Source organism: Centropristis striata, chromosome 8 (assembly GCF_030273125.1).
Source record: "Centropristis striata isolate RG_2023a ecotype Rhode Island chromosome 8, C.striata_1.0, whole genome shotgun sequence".
Lineage (NCBI taxonomy): Eukaryota > Metazoa > Chordata > Actinopteri > Perciformes > Serranidae > Centropristis > Centropristis striata.
Genome location: NC_081524.1, coordinates 28,891,713 through 28,912,543, shown reverse-complemented (window position 1 = coordinate 28,912,543; position 20,831 = coordinate 28,891,713). Strand labels below are relative to the sequence as shown.

General features: G+C 40.4%; 1 protein-coding gene across 1 annotated transcript in view; it reads left to right on the top strand.

Moving 5' to 3' along the window:
- Positions 1 to 20,831, top strand: part of zfpm2a (zinc finger protein, FOG family member 2a) — a 128,504-nt gene that overhangs the window by 52,373 nt on the left and 55,300 nt on the right. The window contains exon 4 of the mRNA XM_059338729.1: positions 8,472 to 8,596. Coding sequence (XP_059194712.1) covers positions 8,472 to 8,596 — 125 coding nt within the window. The remainder of the gene's footprint in view (positions 1 to 8,471; positions 8,597 to 20,831) is intronic.

Sequence of the window (20,831 nt, the reverse complement as noted above, 5' to 3'; positions counted from 1 at the left end):
TAAATCAAGCATGAAATGAAGCAGAAGAGCCCGGAGATAAGGCTCCTTTAAGTCGTTTACAGATTAGGACAGAGAGAGAGAGAGAGAGGGAGAGGTGCATCTGGTCTCTGGCAGTGAAGGAGGCTAGTTTCTCATTTCACAATAGCAGCCTGTGTATAGGATTACTCTCCCCTGTCACCGACATGAGGAGCAGTGGGGGAATAGACGTCCACAAAATGTGTCTAAATATGTCCCCTCAGAAATGTTTCGAAACCAAAAACCTCTCAGTGTTGGCCAGATGTGACATGTGATAAACAAACATGTAACACGCAGCGTTTGACCCGGTGTATCATTCTGATTTGTTTGTTATTTCCAGTCGCCTCTTCACCTTTTCTTATGCTCAAGTGGCTTCATCACAGCGCGGCTTAAAAATTCAAATGAATGCAGGATTGGCTGAGCTGCGTCACGTGATTGTACGGCTGTCAGCTCCTATGCGCATGTTAAGCACGCCTCAGATCAGGTTTGGGGGAGGCGGGAAGGGGAGGTGGAGGTGGTGGTGGGGGTGTTGTACAAATTATATTCTCAAAATGTGATTTTGTTTTAATGTTCCATCGCTCTGTAAACTGGGTTGTTTAATATGTGCGTCGTACTTCTATTTTCTGTCTTACATCAACAGATTAATTGCTGTTTTATTTTAGTACTCGCAAATAATCAAAACATAATTATGGAGCTAGTTGCTCATGGAGGAACGATATTTTACAGTGCACACACACACACACACACACACACACACAGGCAGACACACACACACACACATCTCATTCATGCATGCACGCAAATGCAAGCAGGAACTAAACAACCCCCCTCCACACACACACACACACATGCTTACTTACACCAACACACACACAGGCACCCACACAAGGCAAGGGTGCACTGCTCTTTGATGCCGCCCGTCGAGCTCTCGCTGGATTTTGTTTCACTCCTTTCGTGTATCTTTTCTGGGAGTGATGAGAGGTGGGCTCGGCTGCGGCGCTCAGCTCGCTCTGAGAGAGACGAGAGCTGGCCCGCGTCGCCGGGTAGCTGCTCTCCAAAGCCGCGACCTTGACCTTCCCGGCCCAAGTCTTAGGTTTAGCTCCTTTATCGCACTATCTCCAGGCATTTAAAAATACTCCTGAAACTCAATGATTTAACCCGCTTTTACGCTGTTCACATCAAAACTGGATGAAAAAAAAGCTTAATCCATCTTATCTGTTGACTGTCAAACTGCTCCGGCTAAAACCTACTCACAAAAGACAACTAGGTCACCCAGGAAAAAACAGAATTCCCCGTTACCCAGGGGAAGTTGCAGCCTGGTAATTGACTTGGGAGGAGATTCAGGAGCACTTTAAAAATAGTCTCTTCCTGAATTAACTGCAGCATATCAAGACTTGTGTTTCTTGCTAAAAAAGTTGTTTGTCTAGACATTTCACAGCACTTTCATATAGTGATTTTTCAAACCAATATCTACCTATATTCCCTTACAAATATAACTATTTCATGTCATTCTGTGTTGAGCACACCTTATTTATGACAAGACTGAACAGACATATAGCAACTTCCTTTTGCAGCTGAAGTCTTATAGCTTTGTTATCCATCCGTCTCAAATACATGCATTCCCAACACACATACCATCAATTACTCATTCATGCTGACACTCAGGTAGAGGAATGTCCTTTTGATGGTTTTGAAATTTTAAGAAAAGCATTTAAAATAATCAGATTCCAGCAGGAGTGGTGTGTGTCCTCTAGATGTTGTCGGTGATACGGTGATATCTCGCTGTGAGGACAGTCATTCTTTAGGTTTTGCTGTCTCCCTTTACATGCTATCAATAGAAATTGCAGTGCTTCTCTAAAGATGGATGTCTCAGAGATTGTTGTCAGCGAGCCTGCTGCTAACTTCGCCAGGCTTTTGATGAAACGGAGTGCTTCACAGCTGGTATATTTCAATTGTTCAATGACACCAAACAACATTGTCGGTGTTGGTAATGTACTGCAGGAGAGAGTTCTTGTGTGTGAGTTAGTGTGTGTGTGAAGCTAAACTTTTTGAGTTCTTTATTATTTGACCTGCTCCAGTTCAAAGAAGGTCACAGACATGGCAGGATCTTGGGTTAGCTTTCGGTCCCAATTAACACTGACTCCTGCATTCCCAGGAATTATGTCCATATTGGATGATTCCACACCTCATGATTTTTGTCCACTGCCAACGTCCAATGTGGATGGCCAATACAGGAAGTCAGGTGCCAGTTATGTGGCTATGTGGAAAAAACCTCCCCACAAAAAAGTGTGAGGAGGTTGGGTGGATGGGCATGTAGTACATCTGACCTGTCACAGTCCTGATGAAGACCTGCAAATAAGGTTTGCCTTTTCATTAAAGGAGCAGTGTTTGCTCTGTGGCAGAAAGTTAGATGTGAGAATTGATACCACTCTCTTAGCCCACTGCCAAAATGGCAACACCCGGACCACAGTTCCATTTCGTCTTTTCATAAACCAATCGAGATGTCACAGGAACCATGTCCATGTTTTATACAGTTTATGGGTTAGCACCTATTAGCAGCTTTAAAGCTGCAGAAATTGCAGTGATCCCTGCAAAAGACCCACTTTAAATGTTGTGCTCATAAGTTTCATGGAAAACAAGTCATTTAGCATTAAAAAAGCACACGACCATTAAAATGACCACTCAACTAAAGAAATCTATTTATTTCTATTTTATTATTTGACTAAGACCAAAACTACTTAGATTTCATATGTTTATTATGTATTGAAATTAAAGTTACAAACCAACAATTCCCAATTTTTGGTGGGCTATGTCATGATGGGAGTGTTAAGTGAAGACTTTAGCAAGTTACTGCTCAGAGACAAGAATTAGTCCAAATGCAGATTGAACATTGTGTTAATTATTAATTAGGAATCTTTAGAGGTGACTTTGTAACCTTTAGGTATGGCTAAGCTAGCTGTTTCCTATTGTTTCCAGTCATTATGCTAAGCAGAGCTAACCAGCTGCTAGCTGTAGTTAGATACAAGACTGGTATTGCTATTCAAATCTAACTCTCCACTGGAAAGAGAATAAACACAATTCCCAAAATGTCTAACTTTTTTACCCATTGTTTTGTATTTGTTGTTGTTATCAAGACATTAGTATAATCTGTGTTTTTAGTGACGTGTCTCATATTGTTCCTGTCTGACAATGGCGCTGAAACACCTGTATTCCCAGCTGTGTGTTTGGAAACAATACTTTGTGAGCACTGTTGGGTCTTTCAACAGGGTGGGAGTCCTCCATCCAAGGGCCCCCTCAGCCCCCCTGCTCCGCCTGTGTGGAGTGTCACAGCTAAAAGGCCCTAATCCCTTTGGCTTGTTTAACTCTTTCCCCCCAAGCCCTACACAGCCTGAAAACAAGCCTGACCTGAAGGGGTGAATCCGGCTACCAAATCACCCCTCCCTCTTCTCCCCCACACCCCCCCCCCCCCTCTCTCCTCATGTGGCCAAACTAATGTGGTTGCCTGGAAACTTGCTCTCCAGCAAACGGTCAACTTTCTCCCTGCTGTTCAGGGCCAGAAGCAGCCACATGTAGGGGGAGTTTGAGGCGGGTGGGAGGAGATGAGGTGGTGCTGCTGGTGGTGGTGGGGGTCTTCCGCTGTTTTAAAACAAGCGCCTTTCTCAGAGATAATAGTGTGGGCTGTGGGTTATAAATGATGCATTTTGCTCACTAGGACCTGATAATAGCGGTTTGGGTAGGGGGGGAGAAAGTTCATCGCTCTCTTATCAAAGCACTGTGACATTTCTCCTTCAGCTGTAAAATTTCATATCACATATCTGCTTTAAAGATGTGGCACCTTTTGTTGAACTGATACAGAACATTCCATTTCACCCCATATGCCTCTCTCATGGTATATTAATTTATAGCCCATTTGCTGGCTCTATAACACAGCCTGTCAGTGGAGATGACTGGGACTCAGTAGGACATCTGTGAATTGCCACGCACAGGTTATTGAACTTTGAACACAGACATTTATTTGCTTTGATTCAAACGCCTTGATATCAAGAGGGATCATCTGCCTTGTGAAGCTTAAGCATATTTTTCCACTCTTGTCTACTGTTGTTGTTCTTTGTTTCCCTACAACATCCACCCTTTCTCTGTTAATATGCTTAAGATAACTGGAAAAAAGGTGAAGTAAACCACAAGCTTGGGCAGCAGAAATTAAGGGTTTTTTTTTTACCGCGGGCAATTTCTTATCCTTGAAGTTGGTTCTTTGAACTAGTTAGAGAAGTCAAATTCATGTTGAAAATAGCTCGAACAGATCCATTGCTTTAACAAATGTTAATCTGCAGTAGAAGGTTGATGATGTCATTTGTCATCTCTGACCATTAGCAGAGACCTTACTCGGGGCCAGAAATTATATTAAGAAAATTCAGGCTTACACTTCATGTGCATTAATAGAACCATTCGTAATGAAGTGTGAATCTATCACTGCATTTCAAAGAATTAGCAGAAAGAATATTACAGTTGCAGTCTTAAATCAAGCCTGTTTGGACATTATAGCATTGCAATGAAAGAGTAGTGTTTTTTACCTTTAAAATGTGTCATTCTCAAACACTTTTAGTTGTTTTAGTTCAAATATACAAGACTTTGATTTAAATTCCAGTGGCGATCTCATTGTTACCAAATTATGAAAACAATTATGGGGAAATATGTTAAAAATGATGTACAAGACAAAAAACCTCATTTGATTGTATGTTGTAGCCTTACACACAAAATCTACCTGTGATGAATAAGATGATTTTTCTTAACCCCCCCCCCCCCAAAAAAAATTGCATGTTAAGGGTATGTTATATTATATGTATTATGACCATATATTATTATGTTGTTGTCAGCATTTGTTGTTTGATATGAGCCAATATGAAAACTTTACAAAATATATAATGCAGAAAACGATGCTTGGATTACGATTGCAGCCTTCTGAGTACATATGCTGAAAATCGGTGCACAATCTTCTTTTCAAAGAAAAGGTATATGTTCATTCCAGCCCAAAAATGTACTATATCAGCTGACATATCAATAATACAATAATAAGTGAATTTTCCCCTCTAAAATCAGCATCAGTATCGGTATCAATCTAAAAAATCCCATATTAATCAGGCTCTATTAATTCTAACTAATAATATTATTTAAAAGTAGAAAGTGGTAGTTCTGGGCCTGTCAACAGTCCATACCCATTTAGTCTTTCAATCATACCAGTCTGGCACCCTGCCACAGACAAACTCATTAGTAGTCAGTCGTATGCCATTGAAGGGAAAGATGAGGTTCCCTATTCCTCTAAACCATTACAGAAAAGAAAGACAGGACACACATACACACATTTTTTTTTAAAAACAAACAGATGCCAGCGTGGAGCATCTTGGGTGCTATCTGAGGAGGATCTCTCCACACAAAGGGACATTCATTGGTCTGCCAAGTATCTGTGGAGTGCAGGAACAGACCCTAGAGTCTAGCGACAGATGATGATCTTATCGAGGGAGGGGTGGGGCGTAGGGGGTAGGTGGTGGTTGAGGGGGTGTAGAGGGTGAAGGTGGTGGAGAAGGGTTGGTTGGGATTTGGAGGAGGGGGTACAGCTCTTGAGCCACATCATGAGCTCTGTTTTGCCAAGTGTGTGGCATTTGAGAATTGGATGATGAGGAACGTTGAAGAGAGAACACAGGCGCTGGGTTTGTTAAATCTCCTAATAACCCATTATGAGCTTTCCTCTTGGTTCAGTCTGTCGTTTGCGGTTTGACGGGTTAAACACTGTGACTTCTGTATTTGTACAAAATTTATTTGTAATAGAGTTGGGATTTGGGGGCTTGTGAGAAATTGAATTATCACTTTGACATCAAGAGATTTTGCAGCCATAATTATAAAAATTGTCAGTTGCCCAGTTGATAACAGAACACATCTGTCAGTATATTTTTGCAATATTACTAAACCTGTAAATGCTCATAGAGAACATACAGACAGTGCATGAAGGGAACTCATTATTCATCCACGGGTGTTTTTGTGGAGATCTTCCACCAGTATCTGCAACAGATGTGACAAGCCATCTGTGAGCCAAGGTCCTCAGGCAACATTTGGTGTGAGATGCACACAACTGGCACCTAAACATGGTGGACCACAAACTGCACAAATTGAATCGTACCCCTGTTTCTCCCCCTTCTTGCACCTACACTACCCATTACCCCCTTTTTACTCCAAGCATCCCACCCCCAAAAAAAAGAAAAGAAAGAAAGGGTAAAGGGAAAAGGAAAAGGAAAAGGAATCAGAATCGTTGGCTGGGAATGGCTTGTGCTGTTTGTCAAGCGGGGCTAAACAGGAACTTGCATCCAAGCGGTTAAAGGCCGTGGGTCTTATCTGAGGACAAACAGAATGCATCAAGCGGTGGCTGTTGCTCTCAGTGATGACGACCAGCTGTGCACCAATGTTTAATTATTTCTCTGTAATGAGCTTACCCACCTTCCACTGCAGCACCAGGAAGACAGCATGCAACAGCAGGAACACAGGAGGGAAGACAGTGAAAGAAAGAAGAAAAAGCTGTCTTGATATTATATTGTTTTTGAGCTTCTTTTTAAACTATGCCTGTATTGTCTCTAAAATATAACTTAATGTTTTAGAGATTTTTTTTTTTAGAGATTTGGTCAAACAAGTACATTTTTTTATTATGTTTGACATTAAGCTTTTTATTGTTGCCGGAGTGACCACCACCAATAAGTACAGTATGATCAGCAAGGTGTTATTTGTAGCGGGTAATAACACTAGTCTGATGTTTTGATCGTGTTTATGCATGCAAAGGAGCACATAAGCGCACATTTCCATATTAGCACAACAGACGGACACAATAGCGTGCGGCAGATACACGGCTGATATTTACACAGTAGAACAGGGCTGAATAGGTCATTATACCACATGCGCATCAGAAAGTTCAGTGATCACTTCAGTCCATTCAACATGAACCGAATGCCCTGAATACCTATTAGCCACATGTGTGAACAAATAGGTTAAACGACACAATGTTAACAACTCATGTAGAGTTTGTTTGAATAATAATACATTAAGATTCTTTGCCTGGTTAGATCATATATAGTTGGCAGGTTGGATTTCTGCTAAAGTGTCGATCTTTCTGTTGGAGGCTATCTGACCTTCAAGAGATTGGTCCAATGACCAAATGGTCACACAAAATGAAAGACTCAGTTCTGATAAAATGTCCTTTGTTTGAGTTTGAAGACTTTCTTCTATCCAAAACTTTTATAAAATAAGATATAAGTTGTAGCTATAGTTGTCTAAATCATTACAGTTCCTCTTACAAGACTTTTCAGGGTTGTCAAGGCAACTAGTCGGAAATTTCCAGTTGAGAACTTTCCCTTTGAAAGTCACATCCCTGTACTGCTATACCTTTGAGGACCCTCACTGGCATGGTGCATTCCCTAGCCCTTTACTCTAACATTAACCATCACAACTAATTCCCTTACCTAGCCCTTACTCTAACCCAAACCCAAACCTAATTCTAATCTAAACCTTTAAACCAAGTCTGTACCATCAGCCAGACTTTTGAAGTAGAGGACCTGCCAAAATGTCTAAAACACTGGTCCTCATAAAGCTGAATGTACAAGTACTGTGTGTACAGGCCCTACATTTTACCTTGTATGTAATGTTTTTATCAGTATTTATTGCATGTCTATAGATTTAACAGTTTGCAACCTCCCACTCCACGCACTTATATGGCTAGTTCACAACCACTGACCTTTAAAGGACTTTGAGTTCTTTAATTACACCATGTATTAATTAGTTTGGGTCCACTTTTTCAGTCTAAAACTCATTGGTCCTCACAAAGCTGGATGTACAAGTACACCCACACACATACACACAGGGAAACATCCTCTCTGGTAAACTATGTCACGGCCTGCCATGGGGTTTATCATAACTATTTGATTAATCACCATCTCGAAAAAGTACACTGAATCTAAGACGTATGATAGTGGGGGGGTGACAGCGAGGTGAGCACCGGTAGTTCTAACAGTGCTATCCGGTTTCACTGTTAATTAACTGGAGCTCTACACAGCACTAACAAGGGCCCAGTCTTCCTGGAGCAACAGAAATAGGCCTGCCACTAGCTGCTCTCGCCAGCCAGCGAGCCTGCACTGTCTCACAGAGATTATCTCAACACAAGACACCTTTCAAGTAAGGTTAGCGCGCCATGTGTCTGAGGAACACCATCAGATGGATGCTCGCTTGATTTGCTTATCCATTTTGAAAAAGCTTGGCTTTAACCTTCACTGTTTACTGCGGGGCTTTGAGGCAATAATGTGATAGCACATGTAGGTTTGAGGGGAAAGGACAAAGAATGAACGTCACTGTGATTTGATGTGGAACTTGTGTGCTATATAGAGCACTGCGGCTGACTGCTTTGGGTTCTGGTGTGTTTTTAGGAGAGCTGGATGCGTTCCTTAAAGATGGCGAGCGTCGGATCCACAGCCGGCAGCAGCTCCCTGTGGGGACAACATGGGGACCCTTCGAGGGGAAGATCGAGATGAGCACTGACAGCACCGCACTGGTATGTCCTTGTTTTAGTCCACTACTGTGTCGTTCTGAATATATGGGTACCACTATGCAATATAAATCAAACAAAACAAAACAGGCTAAAAACACAAAGATTGCAAATGACTTGATAAAAATAAAGGAAACAATAGGGAGCTGAAGTAAATAAAATTAGCTGTAAGAGGACAGACAGCACATCCTCCAGAGGTTTGGGGTGGAACAGAAAGTAGATGATAACCACTTGTCTTTAGCTTCGACTCTCGCCAAAAAGTCACCTCTAAAGGATCTCAGGCTTGGTTTGTACTCTCCAACATATTAGAGCTATATGGCACACAGCTTGTGGAGCTCAAAGCACCAAAAAACTATTTTTTATTTAATAGTCATGACCTGTCACAAGGTAATCCACAGACCTTGATGTGAGCAGTTTCCTTTCAGAACTATTTTCTTATTACCAAACTACATCAGCAAACCATATCACTGCGCACGAAGAAGAGTGTTTTTTAGAAATGGATTTTGCTTTGGATGCTCTGAAGCACAAGTGGTCAAACTAGCATTAGTGGGTTATACATGATGACTAAAAAAGACAAAGAAAACCCTTTTACAGTAGAGGAGGCTAAAAACCAGTCAAATACCGTTTCACTAACTGAGAGCCACATGACGTCTTTATTAATGATTGCTTCACATATATAAAATATAAATATTGGATTTATCAACCATTATGGAATCACCTATTACAACGTTTAACCACTTTATACAGTATGCCTTATTAAAAGTGTTTGTTGTTTGGACTTAAGAGAACATTAAAACCTATAGTGAAATCACTTTTGGTCAAACTTTGCATTTAGCAGCATGGAAACATGATTACCAGAAAGTCCTACATCTAAAGACCATATTAATGGCAATTCCCATGACATTCAAACCTATTGAGGTGGACCTTCTGGGATCCAACTGGCCCCCAACAGAAGCTTTTGAAGTGCATCCATTTTAACCATTTAATCTGCATATTTTATTACAAAACACTTTAATTGGTGGATTTTGAGCTCAGTCCAGGCTTCAATTGAATGAAGTCACAATCCATTATTTTTGATGTTACAGTGCACCCGTGCACACAGCAGCTTTATATCTCTTGTTTCAAAGATCCCAGTAGAGGCATGTGTTGACCTGCTGCTCTGGTGGAGTGACAAGCCCTCCACGGGTTTGATATTTCATTCTGCATTTGGATTAATTAAGAAATTCTTATTAGAATTGTAACCAAGCTTGCATTCATCCTGTTAAGAAACATAAGGAATAGTCCATGAGGATTTTGGACTCAGAGGCCCTCCCCCCGTTTTCCCAGATTCCTTAAACGCACAACTTTACTAAATCATTTTTGCAGCGGTTTCGACTGTTTTCTAAGCTTCCCTCGTGGTTTTGAAGTCATCAGTGGCTTTCAATAACTCAGGCGGTATTATAGCCATGAAATATGGCTTCTCTCAGGGTAAAGTCAGTTATCCTTGGGCGGAAAAGTGATTTGACAGAGCAACACCTCAAGTTGCCTTCCAAAGTAACACACTCCATATATTTCTCCAGCAATCTCTGCATGAATTTCCCTGAAAGGCATCCAATACCAACCTTCAACTGTCCCTCAAATGACCCGCAGACTCACCAAGTGATGTCATATAAATGATCTTTGGGAGTTATTTGTTGCTTGTGTGCTTTTTGTAGATACAAACTTTACAAATTCATCAAACTACCTGCTGGACTAGATGCATAAACTGATTGTTGCTCTTGGCAAGAGTGATTCATTCTTAACTAAGTGCCCTCTGAGGAATTTGCTACTTTCCAGACTCAGGTTTTCTTTCTTTCTTTTTTTTTAAGTGTGCAGGTGCTGGTCATCACCTGTAATAGGCTGTGGAGGGGTTACAGAATATGCCAAACCTCCCTCGCAATTAAAAGCCGAGGAAGAAGCTTTGGCATATTGCCTTTAAGGATCTCATGTGTGTCTATTCTCCTGGGGGCCCTCTCAATGCTTTGCTGCTTGCCCTCCTTCACTCCTAAGTTTCATCTCTCAAATGGGGTACTGGCTGTTAGCAGCTTCTCACTATCTCTCATTAAAGGCTAGGTCAACCCAGCTGGCATGTTTTGTTTTATTGAGCCTCCTTTTCAGTGTAACTTTTTACTTTGTTATTTAGATGCAGAATAAGCCAGAAAATATCAGTCAATTCCAGTATTTTTTGCACATCACGGGGGAGTCGTCTCATTTACAGTAGCATAGTTTTTTGCTTTTTTTAAAATCTTACCTCCACTTATTGAGTTGTTGCCTTGTTAAACATGCAGCCGTTGGCAACATCCGTAATATGGTGCTGCATTTATCTCAGTTATTTCAGTGGGAGGCGAGGGAGTTGTGCAAATCTTCAAACACTGACACATCAAGACGGGAACAAACCCTGATGCCTCACCTGGAGAGGGAAAGAGGGAAAAGTTGAAATAACAAATGTGAGTGTGGGGAGAGAAAGAAGAAGAAAAAAAATCTGGCTAGTTTTGATGCATGTCAGGGCGGCCGGTGCTGCAGAGCAGGGTCAGAAGGCGGTAGAAAGCGTTTGAGGTAGAAATAAAGGCTCATTGCTTCATGGGTCTCTACCTCAGCTAGGAGGCACTCTCAGTCATTCTTATGAAGTGTGACCTCCACAGACTATTAAATCTCCTTTTACTCTCTTAGATTTTTTGAAACCATAGAGGTGAATGAATTACCCGAAGGCAGCCAGGTATATGGCAGGAGTGACACCTCTCTCATGCCTGAAACACATGACCTGCTGCTGAGATATTGATATGCCCTCTTTGAAATCAAACATATTTTATCCCTTCATCCAGACACGTCATTTAAGATATTACTTTTTAGAGGTCAAGCTATTTTTGTCGAGCCGCCACGTACGGTGCATAGGTCCCTTTCTCAATCCTTGGCATCAAGCCCAGAGAGGGACTAAAGTGTAATGACTCCTTAAAGTGGCTTACAGTAAATAATGAAAATACAGTGAATTTAAGCAGCTTTTGCATTAAACTGGACATGAGCAGCACTTTGGCACAAGCAGAGCCATTTAGGAGCAGAGTATGCTGGGTCTGGCTGGGGAGTAGTCCTGTGGGTAAGGATAGAAAGGAAGGGTTACTGGTCCCTAGAGGCAGCAAATGGGAGCAGGAGCTGGCCTAGCTATATGTGCTGTGACGTGGGAGCTGATGTGGGCTGGCTGCTGGTGGACGACAGGCCTCAGTAGCTGACCGGAGTGATGGATGATGCTGAGAAAGAACAGCGAGTGGAGCGTTACATGTGGGTGTCCAGACAGGCCTGGAAAGAGAGGTATAAAGCTTGAAAAAGAAAGAATGAAAAGAGAGCAAGAGGGGGGGATGGAGAGAGGAAGCAGGAAAAAACAGAGGGGAAAAAGCATGACAGGAAATCTGGGCATCTGCAGGACAGAGATAGGGTCACATCTCGACCGTTTATCAAAGAGGAAAGCAGATTTCACAGCTGATGGGTCGGCCGTGGCAGGTCTGTAGACCCCAGGGGCTCAGCTTGGCATGAGGCACTGGAGTTATAGTTATTGCTGTTACAGACCTGTTAACACACATTGCGCTGTATTGGACAGCTCATATGCCTGGCCTTACTGTGGTATTTGTATACATTCTTTATCATTCTTAGATCACATGTGGATTAAACACTTTCTATGAACCTCACATCTATAATACATTGAAAATATTCTTAAAATATATTGCACTATGATCTGCTTATAGCACTGTATTATTATGGTTCTAAGAACTCATAAATAATTATAATGCATTATAATGTAATGCGTCGTAATACTTAATACAACCTCAATTAAAATAAAGTTAGGACAGTGTCTAAAATATAAATAAAACAGAAAACGATAAAATGCTAATCTTTTTTTTTGACATACAAGAAAACTGTACAAACACTATAATTTATGTTTAAACTGATAAACTTTTGTTTTTGTAAATACACACTGAATTTAATGCATTCTGTTGTTATTTATGTTTTAGACAGCATCCCAACTTTTTTTGATTTGCTGGTTTCTCTCTCACTGACATTGTTTTTGCAAGCCCATGTCTAAAATACATGGCAAACATACTTGTAATGCAATACAATCTGCTTGAACACCATATCATCATTATTATTTATAGAAACTCGTAAACATAGTCATTGTACTTCATAACTGCTGGTCAATCACTGACATTGTTTTTGCAATACCATGTCTATAATGCATTATCAACATACTTATAATGTAATGCATTGCAAAAACATTATAATCTATAACAACTATGATACACTATGATCGATGCAAAACAATGTGTAAATAAGCAGCTATTATGAAATATTATGATACTTGTACTCATTATAAAAGTGTGTGTGTATATATATATATATATATATATATATATGCAGTGATATAAGCAGATTGTAATCCATTATAAGTATGTTTATAATTAATTATGGATATTTGTGTCATTGGAGGTGTTAGCAATCATACCATACAGAACTAGTTTCTGTATATTTTTTAAGACAATAAAAGACAAGATGTACCCAAGGCTGCTTACATGGTGTAGAGACAGAAAGCTTTCACCTAGATTGAAACACAGAGACCAGAGTCTGAACTGCAAATTAAGAAACTGGGCCAGGTTAGAGCATTTTGTAGCAAGTGAGGCAAAGGTGAGCAGGAGAGAAGAGGCAGCAAGACAAAAAAAATAAGATAGTGTAAAAAATGCAGGAAGAATAAAAACCCAGAGTTGTGCTGCTGTTGTCAGCCGCTTTCTCTGCTCTGTCCCTCTTCCTCCTCCTCTCCTCTCCGTCTGACTGATGGAGCTGCCAGAGTGCCGTCTCATCCCTCACTTCTCTCACTGATCAATCAGACCATTAGACTCCAATTACAGCCGCAGCCCCGGCGCAGGTGAGCGACGAGCACATTCAGCCGGCTGCCGACAACGCCTCCGCCCGGCTTCCTCACACTCTCCAAATTAACGCAAATTAATAGTGACACTCAGACATAAATGTCTGCAATCGAGGGGCTAAATTAACAGTCTGGGTCGAAGCTATTGAGTAGCAGGTGTCTTTAAAAGCGGTAATTACCTATGCTGGACAGAACCGGGAGGAGAAGGTGGCCCACGGTTTGCCTGGAGTAAGAGGCCTGGCCCCGGTGAGCCTGGCTTCCATTGTAGGTGTTAATAATTGATTGGGAGGCAAGCTATTAATGAGCAGCAGATTTAGAGCTCTGTTGTAAATGTGTGTTGATGAGGGTGTTGCCGCCTCTTGTACAATGCCTTACCAATGCTAATTACTGGGGCTTAGTCAAGGTGCACTGTAATGAGTCTGGATTCAATACAATTGTGGTCTGTATGTGTTTTCAGGGCCTTTTAGTGCAAATTACATGGTAATTGTAATGCATAAGACTTGCTTAATTCCAGATTAAGATCTAGCAGGCATTTTATTATCTTGTCCTCTATCTTAATATACTTGTTGTATGTGAGCTGAATTTGCTGTGAGCATATAGGTTTATGATAAAACAATTCTACTTCTGTAATCTCTCTGTCATACAGGGGTCTTGAAACAAAGGCAGTGGTTTGGACGGTTGCAAGGGCATAATAAAAGTCAATAAGCGCTGTAGGCTAATAAGGTAATAACCAGTCTAGTCTTTGCATGATATCACAGTATTACCTTTGAATCAAAAGTCATCGTAGGCATAATAATACTGTGTTATATGTTGTGAATATATATGAAGAGTTTAATTGCAAGCGCAGATTTTTGTTGTTGTTGTACAGTCCAGTACATATCAATCAAACTGCTGTTGGTTTGTCTTAATTTTTTTAATATTTTCCTAAATGATGTATGAGTATTGTTATAAATATTATTTTAAAGGTAAACAATTTACTGTTGGTTTATTGTTTTTTTTAAATTACTTTTATCAGTTTTATGTGAACTCTTCAGGTTACATGGAATATTCAGGAAAACACTTGTGAAAAGATCTTGTGTTAGGATTTTTGTCTAATTCTGTCATTTATGATACAAGATTTCAAGTGCAAGATTCTTTAAAATCGACTCACACTAACAGAGGGTATAGAATCCATATTTTCTGCTAAAATTTGAATGAGAACAGACTTATTAAATGGCCATGTGCACAGTGTGTCTGCGTATTTGTGTGTAGATGCACTTAGGTGTGTGTTTTGGGTCATACCGGTGTGTCTGTGTATGTGTGGGAGGGCATGTGAGAGCGCCTCAGCGTGCATGTGCAGACTGTTTTTGGCTGTGAACAGAGAGCTTTAGCTTGTAGACTACAGAAGAGCGAAAATGTCAAGATACTGTCCTAATTTTCACCTGGGACAGAGAGAGGCAGAGGCTGTCAACCGATGGAGTGTGATTATTGTGTAATTTAGTACAAGGGTAGGAATATGGGCCTGTGCAACCAAAAAATGCTCCAGAAATTATTCAGCCCATCACTCAAGCCATTTATCTCAACCCCTTTTGCCCACCCTCTCCCTCCAATATGTTTATTGTTAGCTACCCCTAAACTTTAACAAGTGGTGGCGGATTTTTCTGTTTCAGAAATTATATTTTTCTTCTTGTCATTGCTTCATTAATCAAGAGGAGGCATTCTGAAAAATGTTTTGTTTTGGAGGCTGCAATCTATTTTGTGTGTGTGTGTGTTGTAGTTAATCTGCGCCCGTGGCAGGTTTCCCCTCCGAAACGCAGCGCTAAGCAGCGGTATCGCAGGCCTATTGTTGTAGCCTCTGTCATAGCAAGGAGAGCCTGATGCAGGCCTGGGCTCGCCTGATAAGGAAAAGAGGATTCAACATGGCTGGAAAGGAGAATCAGTGGGACTTGAGAGTGGAGTACGGATGGGGCAGATGCGCTCGCACACACACACATACACACATACACACACACACACACACACACACACACACATGTACAGAACGATGCACACATGTTCTACACACATACAGTCACACATGAGCCGACACACACACAAATCATCACCATCATCACACTGGCACATGCCCAGGCAATTATTTACAGTAACATCCAATTACATATGCAAGAAGGCACCCCAGGATAGGGCCTCTCTGTAGCATAGCTGCTAAATGACACACACACACACACACACATACACATTCTGAAATATGCATGCACATGCACATAAACAAACAAACAAACCATTAAAATAAAAAAATCATTTTCAAACATTTTGATTTATGTTTGCATTTAAAGGTGGCCTGTGCTTTCTATCTGTAAGTCACACTGTCTCGGATATGGTTAGAAAACGCCAGACATTATCAGGACTAACAGGATTTGAATTTCTGTGTTGGACACACAAATAATTTTGGCACAAAGAATGTGGCTTCATCTAATGAAATAATGGGCCCAAATTTTAGGCGGAGAACCAATTTGTGATTGCATGCATCAATTATTTCTTGGGTTTAAACCAATATCAGGGCTGGGGTCTCTTCAGATGGGTAAAATGGTAATTATCTGGCCTGCTTCCCCTTACTCAGTGTCATCCATATATTTATCGATGGCATTATCGATGGTTTTCATGTTCTTACATGAAAAGAGGGGAGACATCTAAGCAATTCTATTGAAGTAGCCCTTTAAATCTGGGCTTTTAAACACACATCGACATGACATTGATGTCTGTTTGTGAGTCAGACGGATAATGGAGTGCAGAAAAAAAAGAACTCTTCCATTGTTTTTTTATTGCTATATACATTTATTTCCCAAGCCGGCACTTTCAAAGTTCTGTGTGCATGGCTGGAACTCATTGCCGCCCACAGCTCCATGTATTAGCCGTGAAGCACTCAGTCAGTCAGCTAGTCAGAGCTATTATGGCCACAGCCAAGCTCCACTGTTTGAGAGATAATGCATGGTTGACTTGATCTACAAGTGAACCTGACATTTTGCTGTCCTTACATCACAACACAACTACCCAAACTGATATGGCAGGTCCCCTGATAAGCAGAGCAGGACTCACTGATTTGCTTTGTGCTCACTGTAATGGCTGCATGGTTTCTACATGTTAAGGATACAGTGACTAGATCGACACAAATATAAAGATGGGGGCAATTTGAAGCATAATTCACTGTTCACTGTTGTAATGATTTTTGAGCAGTAAGTGTAGGATTCGTATCTATGAATACATTATTTTCTTCTTATAATGACAGCAAAAGAAACTTAAACCATGGGTGGGAGGGATAGTCGCAATATTCTAAATTGAAACCAGATTTTTCATAGATCCCTCTTCTCATATCACAGGGATCAAAGCTTTTCTCTTTATCTCTTCAAAATACAAGATAAACAAATCAAACACTGACAGTATTTTTTTTCTATCTCATTTCACTCCCTTCACACCCAAATTAAAGGCACCTTTATGCTACTTTATACTTCTACAGTACTACATTTCAGGGGGAAATATCACACTTTTTATATTTATGAGACAGCTACTGTTACTGGATACTTTGCAGATATGAAATTAAAAAAACAAATTATGAACTTTTAAAATCCAATGTAATAATATAAATTAAACCTAAAGGTCTCAGATTATAAAAACTAAGGTCTGCATGTATTTCTTGATGATAAAGTAGGTCTAGGTGCTTCATAAATACTGTAGGAATATCCTTAGAGAAATGCACACAGTCCTGTAAGGTTAGCTATATATTGATAGAACGTGACCAATCAGAGCAGACTGGCCTTTTTCTGGGGGGGGCAGGTTTATTCAGAAAGATTGTTTAACAAAAATAATTCATTTTTTTGAAAATTAAATCATGTAAACATGTTCTAATTGAAACCCAAAGCACAAGTATGAGCATGAGAAGGACCACATTATGCCCCATTTAAACCTTATAATTTTAATGAATAAAGTCAGAAGTAAAAAAAAAAATATATCATGTCATTGAGTATTTTATTTTAATTATTTTATTGCTAGTTTAAAGTAAAGTAAAGGATGAGTACTTCTTGCACCTATGTTTCTCCTGTTTTTTGTAAAATAATGAAGCAGATTTCTATCCAAATTATCTGTGTGCAATCGGATAGATTGCACACAGATTTATATTGTGAAAATGCAATTACAATGAAACACAGCTAATATTTACATTCCTGAGATAAGTTAAATAAGCTTTAATGCCTTTATTCAGTAATATATTTATTATCTGTTTCTATTTCTATAGCAGGTAGATGTAGATAAGATGAAACTAAGGCAACATTGCTCATGCTGCTGTAATGAGATTACTCCATCCTCACAGACACTGAAGATGCGGACATTCTACTGTAATAGATAGACAAGCAGCTGTCTTCCGGCAGCAGTGTTTTCAGTCATTGGTCTGCAGCAGAAGAGCAAGACGGGTGATGACTGAAAGCCCCAGTGAGGCTCCAGGTCCTGGGGGTCCACTCTTCACACCCGCAGGGCTAGAGGGTTGAGTTGGGTGTCCCTGTCCCACTCACAAGTCTCTGGGTGTTTGCTGTCTGCCAGTGGCCCATCAGGGAGCGACAGTGTGGATAGCAAACTGTCAAACTGAAGAGATGTAGTATCTGCATGCTTATGTTTTCTGTACGTCGGAAACACACACAAACAGCTTGATATGAACATTAACATTCATGAACAACTGTTCCATTTGGGATAGCACAACACTTAAACAAGTCACACGCTATCACTTACACACTTATCTCAAGAGTTTCCTGAATTTGAATGACTGCTCGCTCGCAGCAGATTTGGGGAGATGCTTCTTTAGCGGCGATATACCTTACAAACAAATAAGGAGAGCTAGGTTTCAGTCTGTGCAGAATGTTAGTCTGACAAGCAACAATAGCCAAGCTCACAACTCCCTGGCTTCACACATATCGTCTTGTTTTACAGTACGCAATATGTCTTCCCAAATGAATGATTATCCAACACTTCAATACACAACAGACCTCTATTGCAGCAAAGGCGCAAGAGGAAGAAGAAGAAGCAAAGAGAAAGAAAAGTGAAACAAAGTTGAGTGGTGCCAGCTGCTTTGCCATCTGTCACTGTCATGGCTGTACTTGTGATATGTTGAAACAACTTTCTTGAAAAGTGCTGCAGATAATCCTCGATTGTTTCCATTTGCGAGCCCCTGATAGTCCTCTTGGTATTCCAGCCAAAGTGAGTTCAGAGCGGGGTTTAGCTGTAGTTGTAGATGGCTGACCAATCTCTTTAATGGCTGTGATTGTAGAATATAAAGCTGCTGGACTAAAAGTTACACCAGATTCGGCTGACCTGCTGTAGTGGTCTAAGTGCTACAGAGAATATTGGTATTATATGAAACAAGTAGTCCTAGGATCCCTCGGTACCAACTAGGTCATGCTCTCTTTTCAGAGAGGGGCCTGAATAACTCTCCAAAGTTAGTCTAAATTTTGGCGAGGGAAAAACTGACATTGCCATTTTCGAAGGGGTCCCTTGACCTCCAGATATCTGAATAAAAAAGGGTTCTATGGGTCCTCAAAATTCTCCCTTTGTAGACATGTCCACTTTAAAACCATGCAGTACAAGTGTGTTATTTCCATCTGTTGTGTTGAATATTTCTGCATACCAGGGTCTCTAAACAGTCTTGGAATTGCATTAATTGGGTATGACTGGAAAGCCGAGAATCTTGCAGATTCAATGAACCCAATTTTATTCATGTGTGATGATGTTAGCCTCCATAGTAACCATTTAATGAAAGGTATATCAATAATAAGGAGTTTTTCAGCAGTTTTTTCAGAACAGAAGTGGTTGCCATCCAGTAGTCAAAAATGCTTTTCTATCAGAAATATCCCAAATGTCAAAAGCTTTTTAAACTAAATCGCAATATGGATTTTTCTATCAATTTTATAGTGGTCTAAAAGAGTCAGATTTATTTCCAAATCTGTTGCTGCAACAAAATACAGTATGAGACTAAAATGAAGCATGGAAAGGTCTCATATATACTCCCATCATAATGTTCTCAGCGCTTGTACACTTTCACAATTTATATTAATTCACTGTTAATTAATGTATTCATTTTTATTTCTGATTTGAAAGTAACAACTTGACACACAATGCTGAGCTGCATCTCTAATTAATCTTCAGGTTCCCAGTTTTCAGATGATGAGCATTACTTCTATGTGGCATCTGTTGACTGGCTCTGTCCTCCATCCCTACCCCTTTAAAAAATAAAAAATAAAAGATAAAAAGCGGAAAGAATATTCAGAAGTTTTAAGGAGGTTTTAAAGTTTAAATTTTGAGTTCTTCATGAGTTGCTGCTGGTAAGTAAGTGAGCAAATGAGATGTTATGACATCTCCAAAATCATATATTATTTACAGCTAAGAGCTTCTACATAAGCATTGTCACTCTGAGAAATTCAGCAATTTCCCCTCCTCTCTTCACATTGTCACATTAGTGAGGGAAGTGTAGAAGCACAGAGACTTGCTTCACCTCCTTCAGAGAAAGAAGGACAGCCAGCCTACAGGGAGGCAAACCCCTGCTGGTAGACCTTGATAAGTCCTCGCTGTCCCCTGTCCTGGCCTTAGCCCTCTGATCCTCAGCCTAGTTGGCTCGGGGCCTACCAAAGACAAAGCCCTGTCAAAATGACTCCAGACATATGAACAAGAACGCAGGAAAAATCAAGTCTTCTGACAAAACAAAACAAAAAAAGGTTAGCATTGAAGATAAGAAAGCTGATAGGTGCTGGAGGAGATGAAGGTCTGGACAGTGTTCATTCGCTCCCTGGTGGTCCGGCAGCACCTCATTAGATGGATGTGTATGAGGCTGTCAAAGCAGGAATATTATACCACGGGGTCGTCAGCAAACTAATTGGGTAACAAAGACCATTTCCAGCTCGAGAAACCCATCTTTTAACAGTCAGTGTGCTGAGACTCTGATAAGAGAGTTCACGTCTAATGCATTTAGTGAGGGGCAAGTTCACCATCTTTATCTTATTTACTTAACTTGGTGTAAATATTGTTGGTCTTTTACGGTGGATTTAGCCAGACCCCATTTCTCTGAAGTGCACCCAAGGATCAAACTATTGAATACTGCAGCAATATGTAGATGATCAGGTGGTATGCAAATCACGCACACCTTTGTTCAGTTTGTTAGTTTTTCCTCTCAAATGATTTTTTAATTTGTCTTCTTTGCACTGTGTTTATTGTAAGTATGATTCTGTACACTTTGATATGGAGAGAGCTCACTTTCTGAATGCACAGACTGAGAGGGAAATATAAAATCATATACAGTAGATG